Below are 27,965 nucleotides of genomic sequence, written 5' to 3' on the forward strand. Positions count from 1 at the left end.
GACTAAAATAAAATAACATACACAAGTGGAACCCTTGAGTCACTTTTCTGATTGTCACACTCTCCATTCACCATTCGATCTGAATTTCACCGGTTTACTTAGCTGATGTAGCATGGCCAGGACTTTGTTGGCGACTGGTTGTATGGGCGGGTGTTTTGGAGCGGCTGGTCTCGGCGGGGGCGCCCTACAAGGAGAGGAGCCGTCGCGGCCGGCCCCCCCTTTAGGAGCCGGCTAGCCCCCCGTTGCGATTAACAATAATTGTTTACGCTACTTGAAATCGACACGATTTTAAACGTGAATATCAGTTATAAATTAATTGTATTATATACATACATACCTACGACGATTCAGTCACAATGCAAAACAATAATATTATAATATTGCAATACATATTGCTAATTCCTCTAATTTATTTTTGTAAGTTTAGTGTTTCGTTTTTTGTGCCTACGTATTCTACATCATTAGTATGAACGTAAACCGATAGTGCAAAAAAAAACCTGAATCCCACACACTTTTAACTAATTTTTAATAAAGGTAGGTACATAGTTTAAATACGATAAGCTATTCAAAAATAATGTGACGTATAGATAGGTATTCAGCGAAATTGTATCTAATAGTACCTATATTGATAGAGGATATTATGGTTTTGCAATCTAATAATAATAATAATAATTAGTGCATCAGGTTTCCTTTCACATTCTATTCTATATTGAAATCAGTATATTATTATCTTTACTGATAATATTTATTTTTCTTCGCAATTGTAGATAGTTGTATTAAACTATTAACAATGTAATTATCTCTGCATAAGTGTTCTTACAATAATTTTATGTACATGTTTTATGTTAATTATATAAAATCATTGTAACGACATGAATTCAAATATTTTCACAGCACCTCCGTAATACAGTGATTCCCAATTAAGTCCGCTGAAGTCCGAGATTTTGCAGAGTTGCAAAAGCAACAATTAACGAACTTTTTGTAATTTTGTTCAAAAAAAGTAATATATTATATATGTTGGTGCCATGATCCATCAATAAAATAACCAATCATTGATTAGAACTTATTAAAATAAATCAATGTTTATTAATTGTCATCAGAGAGCAGATGTAAAGTGAAAGTGTTTTTAATTTTTTATTTTCCTCCTTCCTACAACCAAAAAATGGTTGGGATTCACAGTGTAATATATTACAAATCAAAATGCATTCTATGATTCAACTGGTTTAATTTAAAAAAAAAAGTGAATATCTTTTGCGCCCGGATGAGAAACAAGATAAATGATTGTAATTATTTCGAGTTTTGGGTTTTTCACAATTAGAATCTTAATTGTTTTCATCAGCGGTTCATTCAGTCATCTTTTTATTTGAATCAGATTTATTCATATGATTCATAAATTAAGAAAAGTTCACATTATTATTGTCTTTGAAATCTTTTGTTATCCCGATATGAAATATTAACATTGTCTTCTTCGTTCGTTCCAGGTCGGCGTTGCAGACGCTGCACAGGGTGAGCAGCCGCGCCCGCGAGCAGAACTTCTTCCAGGGCGGGGCCAGCCACGACTGGGTGGGTTATTATGAGGAGCAGATCGAATCCGAGAGGTCCTGCCTCAACGAGTGGTTCGCCATGGACAGCATCGAGTCGCGGCGCCCGCCCTCACCCGATTCTGTTCGGACTAAGTGAGTTGAAATAATATCTACTATCTTCCAAGAATCTATGACGAAGTACAGTAATGAACACTCATTAAAAAGTATCACTTTCTGAAAGTGTTTATCAATTCGTATTCATATATATTTTTGGTTGAGAACTAATTGTTGTCAGGCACCCACCATCTAGCTCAGTGGATCTCATGTGCGGCCACCAACATCATTTTCAATTTAATTAACTGGGCTAAAGTTAAATATGCGTTATTGAAAATTAGTCATGACCAAGTACTTAAAAACCATTTTAATACTACTATGGTTGAAAAATTTTGGTCGAAGTTATACATTGACCAAGAATCAAGTCAATTCAAAGAATTGGCAAAAATTGCTTTATTAATATTGTCGATTTTTCCTACTACTGTATACTGTGAAAGATCATTCAGTGTAATGCATTTCATAAAAAAACAAATTTCGAAGCCAGTTGACAACGATGTAAACTTGGAAGCAGCCATGCGGCTGGCATTGGAGAAAAGGAGTATTGAGGAATTTCCATTTGCATTATTTTTAAATAAATAGACATGTACTAAAATGTTCAAATGTTTTTGATTAAATGGATAATTGATCCATTTTTTTAGTAAAAGCTTTAATTTTTTCAATCACAAAAAAGTGAAATTTGGTGCGGCCACCAGACGTTTCCATAGAACAATCAATGTCAGTTGTGCGGCCACAGCTAAATGTCACGTAAGAACTACTGATCTAGCTGCTAGAATTTACATAGTTAAATGTATATTTGATGAGATTTTAGATTATGATTAGTCCCACCGACTTCAAAAACTTACTGGAAATTTAATATAATAGATTATTTTTTTCCATGAAAAATATACTTAAACCGACTTAAACTATGTAAAACTGCATGAACAAAATGCATATTAAGATATGACTTTAATTATGTCAATAGTGAATGCATCTCATGGTTTTTGTATCGATTTCCAGGCCGAGGGAACGTGAAGAAACAGAGCGTGTCATCAGGTCAACGCTCAAAGAAATCATGATGAGCGTGGATCTGGACGAGGTGACAAGCAAAGTCATTCGAGGTCGGCTGGAAGAGGATCTCGACATGGACCTCGGAGAATTCAAACCTTTCATCGACCAGGAGATGATCACCATCTTGGGACAGATGGATTCGCCCACGGAGATCTTCGACCATGTCTATCTCGGCTCTGAATGGAACGCCAGCAACTTAGAAGAGCTGCAAAAGAATGGGTAAATTTTACTCACACATTTATTTAACAACATGTGACATAAACTTTTTTCAATCAGACATTATTGATATCAAGTTTTTAATTAATATTTTCTTTAATACAAACAGTTATTTAAGAATTGTATATTGTAATTGTTGTTTTTTAATATAAACCACATACCTACTATATTTTTTTTTCGATTTTTTGCAGTGTTCGACACATCCTCAATGTTACTCGAGAAATTGACAACTTCTTTCCGGGCATGTTTGACTATTTAAACATTCGAGTGTATGATGATGAAAAAACAGACCTTCTCAGATACTGGGACAACACATTTAAGTATATCGAACGGGCGAGGAAAGAAAACTCCAAAGTTTTGGTGCACTGCAAAATGGGTGTGAGCCGATCTGCATCCGTTGTGATCGCGTACGCCATGAAAGCCTTGGACTGGAGCTTTGACAAAGCAATGAAGCACGTCAAGGAGAAGAGGAGTTGCATCAAACCAAATTCTAGCTTTCTAGGTCAGCTGGAGACGTATCAGGGCATATTGGATGCCATGAAGAACAAGGAAAAACTGCAGAGATCTAAGTCTGAAACCAATCTCAAATCTCCCGGACTCGTGTCGAAGACGGATTCAAGAAACAGATTCACAGAACCTACTCCTTTTCTTCTTGCCGCTTCCGGCCGCTGCAGAGGCAGACCCAGATCTTGGTCTCCTGACACCAGACTCGCCTCTCGCTTACTCCCCCCCACCTCCGTGTCATTGGAAAACTTAGGTCCTGAGACTAGAAATAAACTAATGCCGTGCGCAAACGGAAGTTATAGCGTGTCTCAGAATCAGATAATGAGGCTCCGAGAAGATGGAGTCCCCAGCGTCAAGCACATTGTCAATGATTTCGAATCGCACGCTGCGGCCATCGAAAATGAAACACAAAGGGTGAAGAGAAACCTCAAACTCAACTTGGCCAATCAAATAGACTCTTTAAAATTCACTCTGGGAGACGCGTACAGCGACGCCCGAGACAAGTCGGGAAGCAAGAGTTCCGAAATCGGTGATGTAAATTTTCAATACGGCCCGGTCGCCGACGACTTCGATATAATGGGAAACGTCATTCAGTCCCAAGACTCGACAGACAATACTGAAATATGGGATCCTGGGGAGAACGGGTCAGAAGACGGGAGGCGTTCCGACGGAGGGGACCTCGTCGATGACAAAAACCTAAATGAAATAGTGAAGTGTGACAGCGGTATAGTGGACACGCGGCCCATACCCAGGCAAAGCGGGGACCCCTTCTCAAAGATGCTCGATCGCGTCTTTGACAAGGAGGAGCGCCGCCGGGGATCAGGGGAAGGACAACGGACGGAGGGGGGTGGACCACCCAGCCGCCAAGGTTCCTTCAGCTCGTGTGACAGCGCTGTGGTTTGCGAACGCGTCTCCAGACATTCTTCTTGGGGCTCATATGACACGAGACCCTCGCGGAACTCTTCATGCGGTTCGTACGACGAGACCTGGAACACCGGCACTGTGAAAAGGACGAAGCAGAAGCTGGAAGAGAGCTCTGCCAAAAGGATCTGCGCTGACTCTGATCCTCCAGGCGACGGGATCGAAGAGGCTGTCAACTCAATTCTCGTGCACAAAATGTCTGCTCCCCTTTGCGACTTAGATATCATTAATGAAAACCACGAACAGCTCGATAGTGTTAATTCTAATAAAACTTTCAGACGGCCCGACGGGGCTCCCGCCGGGGCGGGCCATCCGGAAAGAGACAATAAAATGAGTGCCATATTAAAAGAATTAGACTTTAGCGGTGGTGACGTTGCGGGCGACGTCTCCAAGCGGAACGGCGGTTTCCACTCACGACTCTCGGCAAGCGCACCTGTCACCTCCTGTATGAACTTCATGGAGAGGGGTCCATCTCCCCACTCCTCTGGATCTGTGGGAGACCTGTTCTCTCCGAAGATCGCGCTTGAGATCGAGCCTCTCGGCTCCGGCAAGTGCAAATCAGACATTTTGAAAACGGGAAATCCTGCGGCCATCACTAGAACTTTATCCGGGAAAGTGAAAAATTTAAAAATGGAATTCGAAGCGAAATCTAATGTTAACGGGGACAATAAAAGTGCTTTCGGCAACGAAACCGCTTTGCTAAGTGCAAACAGTGCGTCGAACAATAACAACGGGAAGGGGCGGAGTTTGCCGTCCTCCCCGGTGAGTGTGCACGTGGACAAGCAGCAGAGGGCGGAACCCGAGCCGGCCGCCGATCCGCCTGGTCACGCTTCCTCCCTCGAGGACCTCTCCGTCAAAGTGCTGGTGGGAAAGTACGACCGGCCCAAAAGTCAGCAGTTCAGTGCCAAGACCGCCGTCGAGCCCCCCGTCCCCCTGCGAAAGTCCAGTTTGCACCGTGATATAGATGATAGAGCTCAAAGAGAACAGTCCGCCCCGGCGGTTAGGAATTCAATTTTTGGAGGGAGCCGGCCATTATTGATCGCCCGGCGCCCTCCCGTGCCTCCCGGTGTCGCGCCTGTCGGCTTCCCTGCCGAAGTGGTGGCGACCGTCGTGGCCAAAGCGCAAACTAAGAAACAAATTCAGCACGGGAAAACGCATCCCTTGGCGAGGTTGAAAAACCCCACCGCTAACAGATGCACGAACCCCGTCTACAACACTATGTAATCTTAATGCGGAATTCTATTTTAACCCGACACTGTGCCTCACCTGTTTTCTTCTCAAATTTTTCAATTCTTCGAGCAAGAATTTCCGGAACTCTCATATGTATTATGATGATTATTGTCTTTATTTTATTTCTGTTTTCTTTTGCTGATTCAGTGAAAAAGAAACGCTCTCTACAGTATCGTCTGAACAATATTTTAGAATCGTTGAGTGAGAATTTTTCATTGGATGAAGTGCTTTTTGTCACCGAAAACATTACTTATAGATATATTTTTCATGATTTATATAAGAAAAATTCACATGAGAATGTAGAGATATATCAATTGCATACATTGTCCTTCGGTAATTAATCAGAATTTTTAATTCACTTACAGCTTCAACGTTTTCATTGAAACACAAAATTTAATGAAATATATGTACTGAACTGCATCTTCTTGTAAATTACATTGACCTGTATAGCACAAATATTTTCTTTTTAAACTCATAATTTTTCGTTATTTTCAATTTATATTTAAATTATACCGTGATTGATTTTGCATAATATTTTTGTGTTACTACTTATGTACTACCACTTACTTATTCATATCCCATTTTAGGGTATGCATTTGAGAAACAATCTGTTGTAGATTAAATTAAACTAGCGAAATAAAATAATAAATTTGGATCATGAGTAGTGACAATATGTAATAATATCTTGCATAGTTAATATGTGTTCGATAGTTGGAAGTTTTAAATGATATTAAAAATTATTTTTCTACCCAGTGTCTGTTCTGTTATATTCTGAGAAAACACAATTTTAATCTGTTAATACTTTTCGCAATGTGTTTATTCATTCTTTTAGTAGAAATTAAACTCACGCAACTGCCATCTTAGTTAATTCTTAGACTCACCTCAGAATTATTGTAACGCTTTTGAATAGATGGAGTAATTAATTTATCACTATCCTTCTTCAAAGGTTATCGATTTCACCCGTTTTTAGTTAAAATGGTGAAAAATCTTTTACTTTTATGAACTGAGTGAAGTAAACGCATCGCAATACAGTAAGGCTTTCGATGTTTTAAATGTAAAACAATATCATTGACTGGTTTTTACTCTTAAAATACATTGTTAATTATAAAATCAAAAACCATTAAGTATTAAAATTTCGAACTGCAAAATTACTTGTGTAAAAATTACATGTTAATTAAGAAAATATCATAAGAAGTCATGTTGTTGTACTTCGAAAAAATTGAGCTCAAAGAGCCTCTTCCTTGGAAACGTCTTTAGAAGAATGATGTGTCATTTCGTTCTCCGATTGTGTTCAATAAATTAAATGTAGAATACGTCATTCTTCAAGAAAACCAAATTGACTATAATAAAAAAAAACTTTTGACGCAAAGCCTATGCCAAAATATCCTTCTCAACAATGATTTTAATATAGTTTTTTTGTATCCTATCGAAATAAGTATCCAAGTATCACTGAAATATGTATATTTTTTTAGTTTTGATAATGGCTGTCAAGATATCTAGTCTATTTTATATGTGTATGTGTGTAAACAGCCGTCGATTATAAATAAAGGAGTTAAAATTATTTTTCAATTGTTAATTTAACGATGATTGAATTAGATTAAGGAATTTGTAATGATTAACAGTCAACGCGCGCGCTGCGCTGCCAGAGAACATCTTCGGAAGTTGCAGGAACACCTTTATTCGCTCGTCTCTCTGATGAGAGGCGGGTACAGTTTTTGGTATTTGTAATTTTATCTGATCTCATATTAATAATGTTTGCATTGAACTGTCGATTAAAATAAAACAGGTAAATAAATACACTGGCGGATTTTGAAACGATCGCCTTTTCAAAAATGCTAAGATGTGTTGCTCTCTCGTTTGGCTGTTTGGTTTGGAGTAATCAGTAAAGGCTTAAGTAGTGGTATTGATAAAGTGACAAATAAACGAATGTTGTAGTTTTACCGAGGATTATTGGATCCTGGATTCAAGTTTGCAGTATACAGTTTGTGACCAGTACAGCATTCAAAATTTATGATGATGAACTTAAAGATAGCTATGCGAATGCGACTTTAGGGCGTGTAGTTACAAAGTTTAGGTGAATTTTTAATGTTAACCAACAGAATTTATGCATTAAAACTCAAAACTGGTTTTGATGATTGTATTTTGTCGCTCAGAAATGTTTTATTCCAGCTTTTGTGTATAATTGTGATTATTGTAAATTTTTGTACTATAGTTTGTATAAATTAAGTAGGTACCTATATGTTTTCTGCTTTGAAAATAAACTGGTTGTTGTTTTCAAATTTGTTGTTTCATTTTATAAAATACTGATTGTAATACAGTCGAACTCAGTTATTACGATCACGGATATAGTGAGATCTCGGTTGTAATCAAGAAATATTCGTTGACATTTTAGTTCATGATTTTCTCCATACATTTATTTGCTGTTATAACGAGCAACTTATTGGATAATAATATTGTAAAAAAATTTCTTAAAACTGTTAATGTGTTGATCGTTTAAAAACATTTCAACCCTAAGCAATAAAATCCGACCAGACAGGATGCCGCTGGGATCGCATTACGTTTATGACGCTAGTTAAGTGTCTTAAGTCCCTACCTAATTGGTGTTTTCGCCGACAATATTGAAAAAGTATCCACGAATTTGGTTGAAATAAGTAAAAATTACAAGGTTTGTGAATTCAGTAGGTACCTAGGTACCAGCGTTCATTACAATAAACAACTTATTTTGTAGTTTATGAATGCCATGCTTGTTTCGGGGATTTTTACAGAATACAAGTAAACTTTATTTTGACAACTAGTCACACTGGTAAAATTTAGTCAGTTTATAATGCCGTGGGTCCCAGGTTCGAATCCTGGGTTTGGCAAATACACACATTATATACTGTTTTTCAATTTGTGTTTGGAGTCAAGAGTATGGACCTAATAGGCTGAGCAAATGGCTAACATCCATTTCTCATAAATAAAAAATATGTTAATATAAATTTCCACTCTGGAGGCCCCTATTATTCTATTAGGATTGGATATGTTGATAAGAAGAAGAATAAAAAATATATCGCAACATAGAAACGGAGGAAGCGTAGAACGTCACAATGGCGAAGTAATTATTTCACCAAAACAAAATATTTCTTATTCATGGACAAATTAGTTATCTGTGACCAACTTCACAGCTCCGAGAAGCCAGAGGTCTATGGGGACCCATTTTTAAATGTAAATTACTATTTATATTTACAATAATTGTTATACACAAAAAAGTTCTTTGTACGAAATCACAGCATTTAGAAACAAGTATTGAAAACTATTCATGCACATGTTCTATGATTAACATGCTCCAATTTCAACGAATAAATGGGAGTATGAGCATATATTTGTAATTAAAAGTGCAGGGGAGCATATCAAAACACATATGTCATTTTTTGTCAATTTTGAGTTGCTTGGTCAAAAAATGCAGAATAATAATTTACATTCCACAAACACGTACCTTAAAATATACTTAACATAATAAATTTAAGCAATTTTATTACAAAAAACTTGTATCACATTATTAGACTTTTACTTACAAATATTATAAACTTATATCTTGAGATACGTGCTTGTAAGTACACAGAAAACTGAATTCATACCAATGATTGTAGGTACTGAAATTTTTTCTTGCAAGTCAGGATACGTATTTACTGCAGTAATGCTGTGGTATGAATCCCAGTAAAGTTGTAACGCATTATCGTACCTTCGACAACATGATTGATCTGTCAAAAGTATAGTGCGACAGATTGAAGAAAAATAACATTTTTTTCATGAACATAATATTATGTGTAACTATAATAATTGAGCACCCACGGTGGCCACGCGGCTTAAGCGTTGGACTATAACGCCGTGGGTCCCAGGTTCGAATCCTGGGTCTGGGAAGTAGACATTGTTTTTCAATTTGTGTCTGTCAGGCTATGGACCTAATAGGTTGAGCAAGTGGCTGACATCCATTTCTCGTAAAAAACAAAATCTGTTAATACAAACCTCTACTCTGTGGAGGCCCATATGATCCTATTAGGATGGTCGAAAAAATGGAAAAAAAATTGTTTCTGAATTGAAAACCGAGAGAATAAAGTTGTTTCTTGCCTCTCCTGAAAAGTTGTGTTTTTTGAGATTTGTGGTTGTAGAAAATTAAGGACGATGTGTAGTTCTTTTCTTTCTCAACTGTTAAAAAATATGCATATTCCGTCACTTCAGACAAAGAGATAAGAAATTCTAAGAAGATGAATAAAACAAAAAAGGATCCAAATTACCATCGAAAGAAATTATCAATACATATTATGTAATTCAAGAATAGTCTCAGAAATATTAAGTTTTAGGTATTAAACAAAGTTGAAGTTGCTACGTTTATAATCACTTAAACGGCAAGTAGGTATACAACGTGCTAGTGTAAACTGAACTTAATTTTGATGATCAATCAAAATATCTGCCTATTATCATGTGTCATGTAAAAATGTAAATTAACTTTTTAAAACCCATAAAGGTTTTTGAGCTCTAGCTATCTATAGTGAAGATATAGTAGGTACTTAACATACTTGAAAAACAATAAAACTATTGAGAAAATCAGTATTTTTGAAACCAGTGTATGGGGAGGGCCAGATTTTGAGGCACCTACCGTTAGTCAGTAAACAAAAATGAAATGATTTTAAACATTGCATTAGGTACCTACTTATATTAATATTTAGGATGAAATTATTTTGTTAAGCAAAGCTCGAACAAATGACAATCGTTGGACAAATTTAGTCATATAAGAGGTACAAAACGTCCGCATGGTAGACCCAGAGGCCGCTGGATCGATGAAATGATTAAGTTCTGCGGGAGTACGTGGAAATGCAACGCACAGAACCGAGATAAGTGGAATCAGCTTGGAGAGGCCTTCATCCAGCAGTGGATAGATTCAGGCTGATGATGATGAAATATTAAAAAACAAAATACAACAAACTACGTTTTTTTTATTATTATTACAGTAAAAAAATATGGTAACTTAAAGGCAATTTCTATTTCACTTTACTAGATAGATGAATCATTTGAAAATACATGTTTAGTACCTACTACATTATTTTTATAGTCTAAAACTTTTTAGTCTTCAAATTCAAGTTCAAAAACCTTCTAGATAGGTAGGTACCTACCCATAAAAGTAGTATGGAATTTTATGGTGGTTTGATTAATAATAATCAAATTAATGATACCAAATTTGAATTAGGTTCATCAAAATGCCAGATAAATTATATGAAAGTTTTATAAAGGCACACTTATAGTCAAAAAATACTTTTGTGAAAAACATGAACCGTACTTCGGATAACTTTGAAATAAAAAGGTTCCTAGGTTGGAATTGTGAAGAAGTTAAATTGAACGCGGTATAGAATCTAAAAAAAAATGTTAATAATTACCCACCTAATAAATAAAAGTTTTGCGAAACGCCATTTATTATTTAGAATTTCTGTTCATATGCATGCATCACCGATTTTAGCACCTATATCGTAGGTATTTATGAAAAAAAAGTTACTTGTCTTCGCCAATGATGCAAGTATCCCTACTAATTGTCTATTGTTCACCCACCTCCCATTTATTGTCGTTGAAATTTGACAGGTCGACTGTTATTACAATAATTGTAATTATTTATAATATTTTAGATTTTTACGCTATTCTACCTTTGCTTTGCCTTCATAAAAATACAAACTTCACGAAGATTATGTAATACTATGGAAATCTTATAATAGTGTTACATTACACTGTGTAATGGTGAATATTATTATCCTCCCTTTTAATAACAATATAATGCAGTCATAGATAAAGAATAAACACATTATTTCCACGTCCGTACTCATATTTCTTTTAAGTTTATCATGACTGCAGACATCTTACCGGCATGAGGAATTAAAAAGCCCCCTGCTCTTTCATCTAAATATCTTCCTATTTCTGTCATTTACACTACATGCAACGCCATGACAATTTGATTGTACAATAGTATGAGATACCCAATAATTATTAATACACTCTTGTTACATTATATTTACATACGTTTAATGATTATATTATATTAAACAAAAACATCCATAATAGCAACGTTTGAATTTCAATATTTTGAATGATTTGTCCCACTTCAAACACTAAAAACATCCAAAAATATTAATACTTTTTCATAGAATGATTATAATAACAGGTCATTTCAGAACAAGGCCGCATTTACTGATGTTAAAAACAGTTACTTAGCTATGTAGTTTTTACAATCGTATAATATTTAACTTTGATTTCGGTCTCTGGTGCACATCTATTCATTCAATCCCCAGCTCGTCATTTCTTCTTAACTTCCTCGACCACATTCCTGTAGGTAATGCAGTATTCGTTGCTCCAGTCAATTATATTGAGGAGTTTTATAACATATCTGTTGACACTTAGTTTCCTGTGAGGATTTTTGAAAATTATTTTTTAGTGTCTGTAAGATACAAACACCTTTATTCTAAATACACATAAATTATCATTTAACTTGACACATGGACAATCTTTGGTTCAAATATATTATTCATATTGTGAAATATAATTATAATTTGTTTCTATTTTTGTCTGCAGCAATCTCCGACAATGATGATTTAAGTTAGACGCCTACTACACACAAAATGGTTACTCATGCTTATCAAGCCATTAGGAAGCATGAGTCGTCATCAGTAATCGTAGAACTTATGGTGTGTTTTAAATTATCGGAGTAATCTGTAAAATTGTCTTAAAACATTAATTCATAAAAATAATTATCAAGATGACGACTGCAACTATACAGGAGATTGAGGGTATCGATGACTACTGGGGACCAGCTTTTCGATCAATATATGAAAGTGATGGACATGCGGGCTTCATGGAAGAACTAGAAGCACGTATAAAGCAACACGATAAGGAAATCGAGCGAATGTGTAACTTTTATTATCAAGGTTTTATAGAGTCCATAAGAGATCTACTGCGTGTCAGATCACATGCCAAAGAGTTGTATTCTGAAGTCAAAGACTTGGATAGCACGCTGCACAATGTCGCTGTAGAACTTTTCACGCCGTGTGACGAACTTGTCCGAGGACGAGAAGTTGAAAGAAACGTTGCCGCTGCTATAGAAAAAATGGCCGTCTGTCTGCCTCTTATGACAACTTATGCCAAATTAAAAAATCAAGTCGAGGCCAAGAGATATTATCCGGCTCTAAAAACGCTGGAGCAGCTGGAGCATATATTGCTTCCACGCGTTAGTAATTTCAGGTTCTGTGCAGATATTTCTTTGAGCGTGCCGAAACTGAGGCAGACCATCCGCGATGCTTCGATGGCTGATTTGACAGATTTTTTGGAAAACATTCGTAAATACAGTCCTCAGATCGGTTTAAAAGCTCAACAGCAGACACAAGAAATGATGGGAAGAGACCTGGCGACTGTTATCAAGAAGTTTAAGGAAAAACAACAGACAGGCGGTTCTAAAGATTGTGCCCCAGAAGAGACGAGTTGCATTCAGGATATAGTGGATTTCAGTCCACTCTATAGATGCCTTCACATCCACACTGTACTTGGAGCTCGGCATGAATTTATTGAGTATTATAGAAGTCAAAGAACGCAGCAAGCGAGACTCGTGTTGATCCCCGAGTCTGCGATGCACGAATGCATTCAGAGTTATCGCACATATTTAAACAGTGTCTTAGGATTCTTTATAGTCGAAGATCACCTATTGAACACTGGAGGCGACCTCGTGTCGAGAGTTTGGCTCGTCGACCTTTGGGGAATGGCCGTCGGGAAAGTGGCTTCCACACTGCGGACGAACACATCGCTTGCAACCGATCCGCAACTCATGTTGAATATTAAGCATCAAATTGTCTTATTCAATACCACTTTAAAGTATTACGGTCTGACTGACACTCCTCTCCACGGACTGCTTCAAGAGATGGCGGAGCATTACACGGAAGTTCTGATGCAACGATGGGTGTCAGTGTTCCGCGAGATACTCGACAATGACCTCTTCTACCCGATCCAAGTGAACAATCGAGAGGAGTGCGATTATGTTTTAAATAATTTTCCATACAACGCCGAAGGCCTTGAATCGCAGACGTATCCCAAAAAATTTCCATTCTCGTCGATGGTACCCGCCGTTTATAGGCAAGTGAAAGAGTTCATTTATGCGTGTCTGAAGTTTTCTACAGGACTGGGCCTTTCTCCCTCTCAGCGAGCCGCTCACGTGAGACAGAGCGCCTCGTTATTGTTGACGTGCTCATTTTCTGGTTGCCTTTCTTCTCTATTTAGACGCCCGTCTTTGGCTCTTTTGCAAGTTGTGCAAATTATAATCGACACTCAATATTTAGAAGGCGCCACAACTTATCTACATCAATTCATCGGTAATATCACCGGAGCCGAAACCGCTCCGGAGCAGACCCTCGGAACCATGTTTCAAGTCGCACGCGACGATGCTGAGCAGCAGATATGTGACAAACTGAAAAGTAAATTAGATGAATTTTTCGAGTTAGAAAATTATAACTGGCTACTCGTCGAGTCGATGGGTCACGCTTCAAGCTTCATCACCGATATGATAAGTTTTCTTCGCGATATGTTCGATTCTCTTACGACTTTGCCTAATGAAGTCGCCGCACAGGCTTGCAAAGCAGCCTGCGAGCACATGGCCAAATGCATGTACCAGCTTGTTATCGGCCCCGAAAATAAACAGATCTCGATGGGAGCTCTGCATCAAATAAACTTGGACGTCATTCAGTGTGAGCAGTTTGCCGCCAGCGAGCCCGTACCGGGCATTAAGGATAGCGATTTACTCGTTTATTTTGCTTCTCTTCGACAACTGTTGGATCTCGTCATGAGCTGGGACTGGGCGAGTTATCTACACGATGTCGGCTTAGACGAGGGCCGTTATCCTCTCGTGACACCAGCCGAAGCTGCTACGCTATTGGAGAAGATAAATGAAGGCGATCGTCGCTCATCAGTATTTTCAGTACTGAAGAAATCTGAAAGGGACCGTAAGAAGCTTCTCGATACAGTTCTAAAACAATTGAGACAGTTGTCCCAACCAAAAGAATTTGTCTAAGTTACTTACACATTACTCATTTAAATATCTAATGTACAGTTTCATAAGTTTATTTAACTTTGTTTTTTGCCTTTTTATTATCGTTATCATTTATATTTCATAAATTAATATTCTGTCATTAATTATTCTCATTGACTGATGGTGCTTAACTTTATTCGTCATGATTACTATTCCGTGTGATGATAAAGTCCAAAAATATTTTTTTCTTTTATATTTTGAATATGCCAGGGGTGTTGTAAAGTGGGTATAGGTGGGACACACTCGGTTTACGCAACGTGTTCATTCAAATCAAATATTATTCTATTGTATATTATGGAACAGACCATTAACATCTAACGAGATGCAATGCGCTCATACGCCACATGATTCGATCAATCCGGTTTAGCTTGTTGGAGAAAACACGTTACCCAACGCGTCATGCCAATGTGTTTCTAGTCAATACGTCACTCCACTCGTTTCTCCTCAAACTGTGATTTATTTACTAAAAGACACATCGGAAATAGCTCATTGTCTTTTGCAAGTCTGTAACCTTTTCTATGTCTCATGATATTACTATGGCAGTATCTGACAGGCCACAGATTTTGACACAATATGTTGAATGTAGAGCTCTTACTAAAATCGCTGTAATACCTATAATTTGTGGCTTAGTATTTCATAATTATTCAAACAGATGTCACTGTGTGTTTATTTTTTAGATTATGCAAATCAATTTACAGTGGCTAGTAATTTGAGTTTAAAGTCGGACGAGATAACTCGCAAAATTTGTATGTGCGGCTTGTCGATCACGGTCTCATAGAACAAGTAAACTCGCTGAAGGCATAGAACCGGTTAAAAAGAACGTAAAATTCGCTAAGCATATTTCATTGTTGATGGATTTCATGAACGCAATATCATTGATACTTGATTTTTCCAAGTTCTTTTTTCTATTCTCTTTTATCAAAGGTAAAAACAAAATATTTTCAACGAATCTTCTTATAAATCGTCATCTATGTTGATAAGTAATAATTTATTTTATGATTGTCTGCTGATGTTTTACAGCGTCGCGTGTATTATACATGTACATTATACATGTGCATGGTTCGCATTGGGTGTGTATCTTCTTCTTCGGCTATGTCCACCCTTTAGTTGGAGAATATGGACACCATACTCTTAAAATCATACACCACTATGTGTATCCGTCGCAAACATCTGTTCTCGAAGCACAGTATATGGTATACAGTAATGAATAGAGTATGTCCCCATATCAAAACCACAAATTGAAGAATTTCCATTTTATTACTGATTCTATACATTTGACAGTCGAAAAATTGTCACGTTTGACTTGTGTGATTATGTAAAAATTATGAGTTTGAATGTAGCAATATTATAAGTGCACACGGATTCGGTTTTTTCCCGGGTGCATGAAGTAAATTGGGGCTAGTGGGATTATTGTCTTCGGTTGCTATTGCTGACAGTGATGGCCTTGAATTGTGCCTTGACTCACTCAACACCACTCACGCTCCTATACTCACTTTTTATGTGGTAAATTTAGAGATAAAAAATGTTGTTTTACAAATTTAATGCAAGCTCCAGCCATAAAATTATTAACTGTTGGTCTGTGATGAGCAACTTTTCTTTTTTTTTATATTTTTAAATTAAATTTAAATACCAAAATTTTTTTGTCTATATATTATTGTACCTACATATTATTTTTATATAATTATCCAAACCGATTATTTTACTAAACAATAAAATCTTGCTAATTCTTTGATTATTATAAATACAAGTCGATGTTGCACCCTGTGAGTTGGTTGGTCATTACTACTAAGAAGTCCAACAGTGTTTGGAATGAGTGAATATCATAGATTGATATATTTTATTATTTTTTCAAATCACACTGCCTTTTAAGTAAAATTTTTATTATCAACTTGTTTATTTAAATTTTATTGTATTCTCACAAAAAACAATGTAATCTTTAAGCAAATGTTATTTAAGTATAATATAGGTAGTAATTATTCTGATTAGGTGATTCATATTTATATAATATTCGATAATAAAAAAATCATTGTAAGCAAATGATATGTGGTGTTTATTGACTTTTACTGATGATTAATAAAGAAAACAAGATATGTTACATTAATTGCCTTTGCTACATAACTAGTTTGATTATCATAATTTTCACTCTCAAATTTGTATAAGAAATGGAATAAATTCAAAAACGAATTTAAGTCACAGTAACAAATACCACATTGTTGACCTCAAGAATTTAGACAAAAAACACGATTTTGATGGAAGAAAAATGTCCTGAGATGGCTTCTCAGAATAGGTCCAGGCGGCTCTTGACTTTTGCATGTAACTGGTTCTTGAAAATGTGTTCGAAAGTAGAGGGATGTAAAAAAAACATCAAAAAGTGTACCTACTTTAAAATATTTATTTGTCAACGGATATAATAAAGTTAACGATGCGTATTAGCAATCAGGTGTTTTCATATAAACTTGTTAAGAGATAGTTGAATACCACCCTTTTGCATATTTTAGAAGGTGACGGGGAGCGAAGTAGAGAGGAGCGACTGCATGGAAGCTCACAGTTTTTGCATTATCAACAAAAATCTAGATTCAAATGTACGAAATAGCGAATTGTGCAAAAGTAGAACGTTCGAAAGTCGAGGGCCGCCTGTATATGAAACATGAGGAAATATCAAGATGGTATAGAGATTACCCCAGTAGTGCGAGCCATGAGTTAACCTACCAAAGTTTGTATGTTCAGTCAAGTCACAAATGAGCAAATTCGCATCTTGTGAACGTCATGTTAATTTTCAAAACATTTATAATTTTAGTATGTAAATGTTCTCAGAAAATTCTAGAAACATGTTGATTTACTAAATTTCGCAAATTTTCATCATCCTATGCGTAAAATGATTTATTTCATTCTAAAAATTGCTGGCCCAGTAAAATGTGGCTTGGCCGTGAAAATGTTAAATAGAGACTTAAACCAGAAGTCGATAGATATATCAAAAGGTATACTAATTATAAAACATACATATAAACAAAAGAGAAAAACTGAAAAATATTAGGTTTTAATCTTCATTCAGTGAAAAAATATTTATAATTATGTATTATGCGAGCATGATCACATTTAATTTAACAATAAATTATAGTACACAGCAGATCACTTAATATCCTTCATCAGAAACGCTAATCGTGTAGTCGGGGAACTTTGTTTTTACTAGTTTAGCAGAGATTTCATGGTCAGCTTTTCCATATTGTTGTGAGTAGCCATAGATATGAATTTTTTTGTTGGGTTCATCATGGGAAATTCTTCCACCACCGACGCATTCCATCTCAAATGAAGGATTGTCCTTTTCCACCTGAAATGAATGTATACAAAAAAAAAATATAATTTGGTGAAAGCAAAATATTGTACGGTTTCGAGATCCATTTTTACATATTTCCCGTAATTAAAAATTAAACTGCTGAGACATTATAAATTACAATGTAGATAGTTTTTTGCAATGCGAACAAAAGGTTTAGTTTTATTTCACGTATGACATTTATTTTGTTTTTTAAATTCCCCGTTGATTGCAAAATTTCGGTTACCACAACTGCGTTCAAATCATATCCCCCTCGAACAATCGGGGTTACCTGTATATCTTTTCTTTTCAAATTAATATCATTATTATTGTCCTCACGTCACCTTATTTTTATAGGCAGCAGCAGTTTTGTGGTACCAACTTTGGCCCGGAGTTGAAAATGATCTTTAGTTAAGCTATCGTATTGATCTATATTGTATTGGTAGGAATTCATTATGACACAAAAACTATTGTTGACTCCTCAGATTTAAAGACAGAGAGGTATGTAGTACAAGATAACTTGTACTACATACTCGTTAGATTAAGCCAGTTGTTCCCTTTTTTGTTTGGAGTAATCCTTAAAATATTATGAGAAATATCACACCATTTACTTGTGGAAAAGGGAATATTAATTGTTTCGATTTTGTGTTAATAAACTTTCCCAATGCGGTACTGTGATAGCAAACGGTTATAACTGCTGTTAACACAATTTTACAGGAGAGCAAAAACAATATCAAAATAAGCAAAAAGCCCAACACAAACATAAAATCATTCTTTCAAAAAGATTGAAGTTTTATTTCTCTTTCCTCCTCATTTTAAGCAGATATATCTTTCTGCCATATCAACTTCTTTCACATTTGGTCGGATGCAGATATCTTTTAACGTTACTTTGTGATCAATAAAGTTGCAGCTCTAATATTTTGCCACATCAAAGAATATACAATTTGGAACATATTTTGGAAGAAAACTTAAAAATTGAAAAAACTACAGTTATAACTGTCTACCATCACAGTACGGAATGGTTAATTTTTTATTACTAGGTAATGATTACCAAAATTTCTTTATTCTGTTACAAAAAGGACGGCAAGTTGTAAATTATTAGGTTCAACCTCTGAAGCTAATACAGATTTGATTAACTGGATGGCTGCCAATGACGTCTTAAGACGCAAACTTTTCCGTGAACGGAAAGCCGCTCATACAAAAATGACATCTAAGGACGTCTCGCTTTAAACGGGAAACGGGGGGGGGGGGGTAAATCAATTATTTTAACCATACAAATATGTTGAACACACAACGACATATATTGGGAATGTCGTCACATACTCACAATTGAAACAGAGTTCGTTTTTACCACTTAGATTAAGCCAGTTGTTCCCTTTTTTGTTTGGAGTAATCCTTAAAATATTATGAGAAATATCACACCATTTACTTGTAGAAAAGGGAATATTAATTGTTTCGATTTTGTGTTAATAAACTTTCCCAATGCGGTACTGTGATAGCAAACGGTTATAACTGCTGTTAACACAATTTTACAGGAGAGCAAAAACAATATCAAAATAAGCAAAAAGCCCAACACAAACATAAAATCATTCTTTCAAAAAGATTGAAGTTTTATTTCTCTTTCCTCCTCATTTTAAGCAGATATATCTTTCTGCCATATCAACTTCTTTCACATTTGGTCGGATGCAGATATCTTTTAACGTTACTTTGTGATCAATAAAGTTGCAGCTCTAATATTTTGCCACATCAAAGAATATACAATTTGGAACATATTTTGGAAGAAAACTTAAAAATTGAAAAAACTACAGTTATAACTGTCTACCATCACAGTACGGAATGGTTAATTTTTTATTACTAGGTAATGATTACCAAAATTTCTTTATTCTGTTACAAAAAGGACGGCAAGTTGTAAATTATTAGGTTCAACCTCTGAAGCTAATACAGATTTGATTAACTGGATGGCTGCCAATGACGTCTTAAGACGCAAACTTTTCCGTGAACGGAAAGCCGCTCATACAAAAATGACATCTAAGGACGTCTCGCTTTAAACGGGAAACGGGGGGGGGGAGGGGTAAATCAATTATTTTAACCATACAAATATGTTGAACACACAACGACATATATTGGGAATGTCGTCACATACTCACAATTGAAACAGAGTTCGTTTTTACCACTGAAACGTAAATTGATTTCATTTTTTTATTATTACAATAAAATTCACGGCGCGCAACGTACCGCCACACATACACCTACCGGCAGTAAAAAGGTTAAAACTCACATTACACCAATGATGTTATACTATCAATGCATTACACCCACACAGAGGTTACTTGAGTGGTACATACCCCTTACATTAAATTAAATATACTTGGTATATATACCTCGCTCAAAATGTCAGCATGCCAAGAAGCACGTCGGTATCCTCTTACTATTTCAATAAATTTTTCCGGGGCATTTGGGTCAGCCACGTGTACTTTAATCAAAATGTATTTAAAGACTCCATTATCATCAATGTCTACAAGGGGAATTTTCTCCATTATGTTTCACAATCTAAAATTCTAAAACAGTAAAAAACATTTGAATCATGGTGTAATGTAATCATTTGTTTATGAAATGAGAATAGCTCTTTCATTATATTTCAACATATTATTATGTTTTTAAATTATCTGAATGCCCAAATATAGTCTAAACGTAATTATACATAATTTATATAAGTGGCGAAAGGTGGAGGTAGGCTGTTAAAATTCGGCATAAATAGTGCACACGAAACTTTGTCAGTCATACGTCATTGAACTATGAATACAAATTTTATTGCAGATGGCACTGGTTAGTTTTTAAAAATCAATTAAACCCTGCCTATAGATATACCATCGAAAATCGTCCGGTGTTCGAATTTAGAACTAACCTCATCAGTCATCACAATATAAAAAGTATTGAATGATATGTTGATTGTTAGAAAGTGGCGTTCTCGCTTAGCGGGCAACTTATACTGGTGGATATATAATCTAATACACAATAGATAGGTATGCTCAGTGATGTCCCTAGATAAAATGCCGCCTCTTACCAGCGCCAAAATGCCGCCTCATTTTTTATACACTATTTTTATCATCCTTTCATGAGTCCAATATCTAATAAGTGTGTTGTATGGATACATTAATAACAAAATATCAGACTAATTATTCGCAAATCTGCACGTGTCGTTTCTGGTCACCAAGGACGTCAAAGGGCAACGGAAGTAAACTAAATATCACAAACCTGATAAAACCAGTGAGCTGATTTTTTTAATGAAAAGATATTTTCGTTATTACTAAGTTTATGTACCTATTTCTATATATTCCAAAGGATTCTCGTCGATTTGCCGCCCTTCGAGTAACTGCTGCCTCCAAGTCACGCTCAATCTGCCTACCCCCACGGGACGTCACTGGGTATGCTATGGGTAACGTGACCATTTTTTTTTTCCTCGAAACGGGACATCTTCTAATTTGTAGGTAATATAATATATATCTCTATATATATAAAAATCTCGTGTCTCGTGTTTGTGGTCGCACTCCTCCGAAACGGATCGACCGATTTTTATGAATTTTTTTATGTATGTTTGTTAGGTATGAGAATAGGTCGTAAAGTATATTTCATACCGTTAGGTGATTAGGGTGTCCCTATCCAGAAAAAAATTTCCATGTTTTTGACAATTTTTTTTTATTTGGCATCAAAAAATACCTATAACCCCAAATTTTCACCCTCCTACCCCCCTCCCATTTTTTAATCGCGATTTTAGTATTTTTGTATGAACAAATTCAACCGTCATTCGTATTTCAAACAGAAAGAAATTATTTATGTTGTTGAATGACAGATGGCGCGTTCGAGAAAAATTCACGAGAAGCGTCGCGTCATTTTGACATTTCATTCGGCATATCACAAAGCAGTGCGTGCAAAATTTTGTACGATATATTTTAATTTATCTATTTGTGTCCGTGTACTACAGTGAACAATGCCAGCTAGACGCAAGCAGATGATTTAAACTCCAAGATACAGCAGTGTTGCCAGGCGACTTGGTATCATACAAATCGTTCGATACAGCGATGCTAACGAAACTGTAAATTATCCAACAGAGTTTTTGAACTCACTGGATTTGCCAGGCATGTCAACACACCTTCTACGACTGAAAGTTAGATCTCCGGTTATTTTACTTCGGAATTTGAACCCACCACAGCTGTGCAATAGCACGCGATTGGTCATTAAAAAATTGATGAAAAACATTATCGAAGCCACCATTTTGAATGGCAAATTCCGAGCCGAAAATGTTTTGCTGCCACGAATTCCAATGATTCTCACAGACGTGCCAATTGAATTCAAACACGTTCAATTTCCTATTAGATTGGCATTCACAATGACAATCAATAAGTCGCAAGGCCAAACGATGTCTGTTTGCGGCTTAGATTTGGGCACACCATGTTTTTCACACGGACAATTATACGTGGCATGTTCTCGCGTGGGCAAAACATCGAGCTTATTTGTGTTGGCTAAAGATGGACTGACAAAAAATATCATACACTCAATTACTCTTCGAAATTAATAATGATTTTCTTTATATTTTCATTTTCCTATTTTAAGAGACCAAACAATGAATATGTCCGTTACTTTAATGAAATACATTGAATTGAGAAAATGAATGGTTGGTGTTTTTTTGTTTTTATCGGCGGTCATCGTCTACAGCACTCCATTCCTCTTTCTGTCATAGATCCAATCCCCACACACTTACAATACATTCGTTATTTTTTATTTAACAACCAAAATATTCACTAGAAATAATTTATATGGCAGAACAACGTTTGCCGGGTCAGCTAGTTACATATATATATATGTATATTCAAAAAAGGCATATTTCTTCATAATTTTTATTTATTAATGAAAAGAATATGAATGAACACGTGGAAATAAGTAATTTGTGTGGTTTTTATATTTTTCTGGAGTATATTTGGTTTTAATTTCAAATAAGAATGAAATTCTTGGCAGAACTTCTTAAAATTTACTTTGGTTATTAATTGTGTTTTCTATCGATTTTTTGATTTTTTGTTGACATTGTTACCGTGGGTTGTTGTCTTTCTGAAAACGGGACATTTCGGCGTCCCGAGGCTGTGCTTGGGGACAACGGGATAGGCTACGGGATCTATAGTCACGTTAGCTATCGGCCATCTGACAGAAATACCTGCACAATTTTTCATAATGTCATGATAATGATAATTATATTTTGTTTTCGTTGAATTAAGAACACATACCCAGTACAGATGGTGTTAGTTTGTAAGTTTTTTTTAAATCCATTAGGTATGCCCTGCCTAATCAAACCAAAATAGATCAAAAATATTCTTTTATCTATAAAATATTTAAAATTATCCATGATTCAATGGCATAATTTTAGATATTTTATAGATAGAACGAATATTTTTTAACTATTATCAATTACGGCTTGGTCCGTTTACGCAGAGTTTGAATTATTATAAAAACTAACAAAAAACCACCTACAATTATTTGTAGTCTCAGTTCAATGAAAACCAATACGTATGGGTGACAAAATGTAGTGTGCACTATTTATGTCGGATGGTAACAGCCTACCTTCACCACTAAATTTATTACATAACATATTATATTAAAAATATTTGCGCCTATGGCCCATACCTACACAAATATTATACTGTGCAAATATTCTTTTAATAATTTTCTGTGAATACTATTAATAAATATTTTATGTATGCTGAACTGGTTTATTTTGACATCATAGAAAAGAAGATTTTTTACCCGTTTTCTGATTGTAAATAATTTTCCTAAATGTGAGGGAAATTATAAGTAATATGACACCGTCAAATAATTTTTCCAATTTCTCGAATTTGTTTGACAGTGACAGCCGACAGGTCAGACAGGTTGTCATAGACAAACTTCGTAAAAAGCCGGTCGGATAAATTCAAATAGGGTTTTAAATATTCAGAATTATTATTTAGAAATTATTCAGCATAATGTAGAAACAGATAATTATTTTTTGCATAGCTTACAATAATTAATTCTTCTTCTTTTTCCATATCCGCCCCTTAACTGGAGCATATGGACACCACGCGGCGCCTCCAAGAATCCCTGTCGCTCGCCAGTCTTCTTGCTTCGTTCCAGGTCAAACGAGCATCCCGTAGCTCCGCCGTATGGCGTATACACTCTGTAGATTATATTTAGCGGCCTTCCAGAACGATGGAATCCGGTCGGCTTGAAGAATAGGCAAGACAGGTTGAAGTGCTCTTCTGGCATTCGCAGCACGTGGCCGAGCCAGGTCCAACGTCGCCTCTTCACTTTCAGCGTGATGAGAGGCTGCTTGGTGCGTTCTCTTATCTCCTCGTTGCTCTTAAAGTCATACCACCCACCGCACACCCAGTATTCGTCGCAAACATCTGTTTTCGAAGCTCTGAGCCTTCGTACGGTGCCATGATTGGCTACTGTAAAGCAGCACCTTCAGAATGCAAGCGTCGAATAGGCGGCATTTGGTTTTGCCCGAGTACAATCGTGAGCCTCAGACATTCCGCATCGAGTTGAATGTTGCTCCAGCCATTCCCATTCGGATAGCGAGCTCTTTCTACAAAAAGCCATCTCCCGTGATGTGTACCCCCAGGTACTTGAAGCTGTCGACGTTCTTGATGTTTTGTCTGTCGCTAATGAGAGAGAAATCTGGATCAGGACAGGTGCTATTACACAATACGTTGGTTTTCTTCGCGTTGATTTTCAAATCAACGCGAGAGGAGTTGTTATGCAACCTGTCGATTGTCTCTTGAATGCCCTCGATTGAGTTATCGAATAAGACAGCGTCATCGGCGTATTCCAGGTCGCATAGCTTCACCGAGTGGGTAACAGGTATGCTTCAGTCGGGTGGTATTGACTTCCGTAATACGAAGTCAAAGAGAATGATGAAGAGAAACGGTGCAAGGACACAACCCTGTCTGACTCCGATCGTGACCCCGAACCATTCCGTGACAGTGTCTCCAATTCTGACACAGCATTCGCTATTCTCGTGCAGACTCTTGATTATGGCAATGATCTTGGGAGGGATCCCGTATGCTCCCAGTATCATCCAGAGGGAGGGGTGGTGCGGACTGTCGAAAGCCTTTTCATAATCCACAAAGCAGCAAGTCATTGGACTGTTCAGGTCATGGCTCTGCTGGAGAAGACATCGAAGGTTGTGGATTTGGTCTGCACATGCTCGACCAGGTAGAAACCCGGCTTGGTTTTTCCTGAGGACGTGCATTATTGGGTCCCTTATTCTCATCAAGAGGATATTTGCCAAAATCTTTCCCGGAACACTGAGTAGCATAATAAATGTCTCGGTAATTGTCGCGCAGCTTAGAGGGTCACCTTTTTTATGAAGTGTGATGATTTCACCGTTCACCCAGTCCCTTGGACAGCGCTCTTCTTCCAACACCTTTGTCATCAGATGAAGCATAGGGTGCAGGATTGCGCTCAGACTGTACTTGAGGAATTCAAGATGAATCCCGTCTCCCCCGGGTCCCTTTCCATTCTTGAGCCTTTTCACAGTTGATTTTATCTCGGTGTGCGTAGGCGAGCAATCGGACATGTCGGTGCATGTACAAAAGTAAAGCTTCCGCAGAAATGCCAAAGGGGTGGGCAGTTCAGCACTCCGCAGAAATGATTATTCCAAATTTTCTTGACGCATTCTGCGTCAGACTCTATTGCTCCACTGGGATCACCATTGGCCAAACCCACATGGGGTGTATCTTCTGAAGCTCTTCGAATTCTCTACACTTGTGCTATTGAGCCTATGATCACGTATGCGGCCAGCATATGGCATGAAGCTGCCAAACGGAAAAACATAGCAAAAAAACTCAATACGGTTCAGCGAGCACTAGCGATACGAATATGCAGAGCTTACCGAACGGCTTCGCTCAATTCAACGCAAGCTCTAGCAGGACTTATGCCTCTAGATTTACGTTTAAAACAAATCGCTCTCATTTACAGAGCTGGGCGAGGAGGGCCTCGCAGGTTTTCTGCCTGACGACAGGCTTTTCGAAAAACCGGTGGACTATAGAAGGCTGCCACACCCGGCTAGTGACGGGGCCTCCACTGCCGCGGCTAGTTCCAAGGGTATGGAAGTGAAGGTTGTCAATGCCAAGAGGAGTCACAGGCCAAGGTCTTAGGAAACGACTAAGTCCAACTTTAGGTAATTTTACCCGCAGGAGGAAAAGGGGGAGTTGGGTGGTCCCAAACTCCTGTGCAGACTTGCACAATTGTATGAATTTGTATAGTAAATCAGACCGACACCCGACGTGGGCCCGGTCCTGGAAGCAGTAGGAAACTGGATACAGAATTCGGAAATCCTGGGTTTTTATTCGAATCGGGAGATTTCATCCCCTCGGGCGAGCGTTCTACGGGTCAAAAATCCACATATCATTTTCACTATGAGATCTGGACTTAATTGATTGCCCCGCGAAACCGCAAGTCGCGAGGGAGCTGAAATCAACGGTGTTCGGTAGGCGCGGGCTGCCGGCATAAAATCTCGTTCGCGACATCCCGCTGAGAGCGCGATTTCACATAGCTCTCCCTACAATGAGTGCGTTTTTTAGCTGGTATTGTACCTTTCGTTTTTAATTAACCAAGCGAAAACTTGACGTATCGAGGAGTGTGATACTGCAATCTGTTCGTAACCGTTCAGGCTAGCATATGAGTATACACCCCGCGATGCAAGCCTCCTCCTGGCTGAGTGGCGGGAGCCACAAGTTCGGACCTATAAGCGGGCCGCCCACGCGCTACGTGTATATTTATGATAAAAATTAAAATTATTAAAATACTAGGTCTTATTCTCTACGTATACATATAAATGTTATATCTAATTAACTTATATTTAAGGCCCTAAAATTTAATGGAATCTGACCCGTCTCTGAGCTCTATATCTCGCGAACCTTTATGGTTACGCGTACTATAAAATAACTTAAATCTCCGCGGTCCATAGACGCATATGTCATTTCAAGTTTCACGTTGATCGGACACGCGCAGCTCTAGCTATCATTAATAATGTGTTTGTATGGAGATCTCGCGGCTGTCATGAATTGCGTAACCGGGATTTCGCTCCACACATGAGCCAATCGGCTGCGGCCGCGGTCGGGATAGGGAATTGATCCAGTTGTGCGAGGGAGACAACTGTCCGGTTACCGACCGGCGAACGCAGCGCCAAGGCTGCTCATATGTTACACATGATCCGCGAGAAATTCCACGGGGCAATCTCGCGCCGGATCACGCGTATGGTATTAATATGGGAGTGATGAAAATTAGAAGCCAGAGGTATACAGTACCTCGTGAGTGGCTTAGATGCTATGTAGATGTTACGTACAGAGCCCAGGTCTAGACCGATTCTCGTCTAATTAAATTAATTAAAATATTGATTAATTATTATCTAGCTTAATTTCGTGGATCGAACTATGTCAACATTATACTCTAATTATAGGTACAGATTTATATATTAATGTCGGTTTACAATTACACACGCTGACAATACCTAATCATCGCAATTATACAATATTAGATCCATTTATCTTAATTACATTATTATATCTACTCGAAGTCCAATACAGTATTATGCTAATTTAACATTTATATACCTATCAATTATTTATTTAACATGGTAAAATATCTATTACTAACATTATATACCTATTGCTAACATCTTAATTAGGACACATAATCTTCGTACTGCGTCTTATTAATTGAATTTTAATTACTACCTTATTATTACTCCGTCGTTATTTACATTCTTACCACCACTCTTCATGGTCCTTATGACCGACTTATCTCATCTACAGTTCACCCTGAGGAGCAGTGGGGCCTGCGGGGCAACTGTAGGACTTACTCATACATCGTATATGGCTCGTCTTCGTCGAGGGTCGCAAGCTTATTACTTCATAACCGGTGGTACATTGACTATTTTGATCAGATCGAGCGGTTGGATGGTACCACTCCTTATGGGAGCGTC

At 37.1% G+C, this 27,965-nt stretch overlaps 3 protein-coding genes across 7 annotated transcripts in view; 2 read left to right on the forward strand and 1 right to left on the reverse strand.

Annotated features, from left to right (window-relative positions):
• Window positions 1-7,826, forward strand: part of ssh (Protein phosphatase Slingshot) — a 405,463-nt gene extending 397,637 nt beyond the window's left edge. For all 4 annotated transcript variants that reach the window (XM_085957904.1, XM_085957903.1, XM_085957905.1 and 1 more), the window contains 3 exons: window positions 1,482-1,676; window positions 2,634-2,903; window positions 3,092-7,826. In XM_085957904.1, coding sequence (XP_085814030.1) covers window positions 1,482-1,676; window positions 2,634-2,903; window positions 3,092-5,549 — 2,923 coding nt within the window. In that variant the 3' untranslated portion in view covers window positions 5,550-7,826. The remainder of the gene's footprint in view (window positions 1-1,481; window positions 1,677-2,633; window positions 2,904-3,091) is intronic.
• A 3,292-nt stretch (window positions 7,827-11,118) lies between these two features.
• On the forward strand, window positions 11,119-17,546 carry Sec15 (exocyst complex component Sec15). 2 transcript variants are annotated; one of them, XM_085957909.1, is made up of 2 exons: window positions 11,119-11,187; window positions 12,147-17,546. In XM_085957909.1, exon 2 carries the CDS (start codon window positions 12,331-12,333, stop codon window positions 14,623-14,625), a length of 2,295 nt encoding a protein of 764 aa, XP_085814035.1. In that variant the 5' UTR covers window positions 11,119-11,187; window positions 12,147-12,330; the 3' UTR covers window positions 14,626-17,546. The 2 variants fall into 2 exon arrangements, with proteins under 2 accessions (XP_085814035.1, XP_085814033.1); XM_085957907.1 differs by having other exon boundaries at window positions 11,161-11,318.
• A 116-nt stretch (window positions 17,547-17,662) lies between these two features.
• Window positions 17,663-23,880, reverse strand: LOC147064379 (14 kDa phosphohistidine phosphatase-like). The gene is made up of 3 exons (XM_085957910.1): window positions 23,747-23,880; window positions 20,335-20,511; window positions 17,663-17,971 (listed from the first exon to the last, which is right to left on the reverse strand). Exons 2-3 carry the CDS (start codon window positions 20,488-20,490, stop codon window positions 17,777-17,779), a joined length of 351 nt encoding a protein of 116 aa, XP_085814036.1. The 5' UTR covers window positions 20,491-20,511; window positions 23,747-23,880; the 3' UTR covers window positions 17,663-17,776.
• Window positions 23,881-27,965: the final 4,085 nt, after the last annotated feature.

The sequence above is a fragment of the Rhyacophila brunnea genome, unplaced genomic scaffold (assembly GCF_057557595.1).
Source record: "Rhyacophila brunnea isolate RB1 unplaced genomic scaffold, BYU_Rbru_1.0 scaffold_7, whole genome shotgun sequence".
Classification (NCBI taxonomy): domain Eukaryota; kingdom Metazoa; phylum Arthropoda; class Insecta; order Trichoptera; family Rhyacophilidae; genus Rhyacophila; species Rhyacophila brunnea.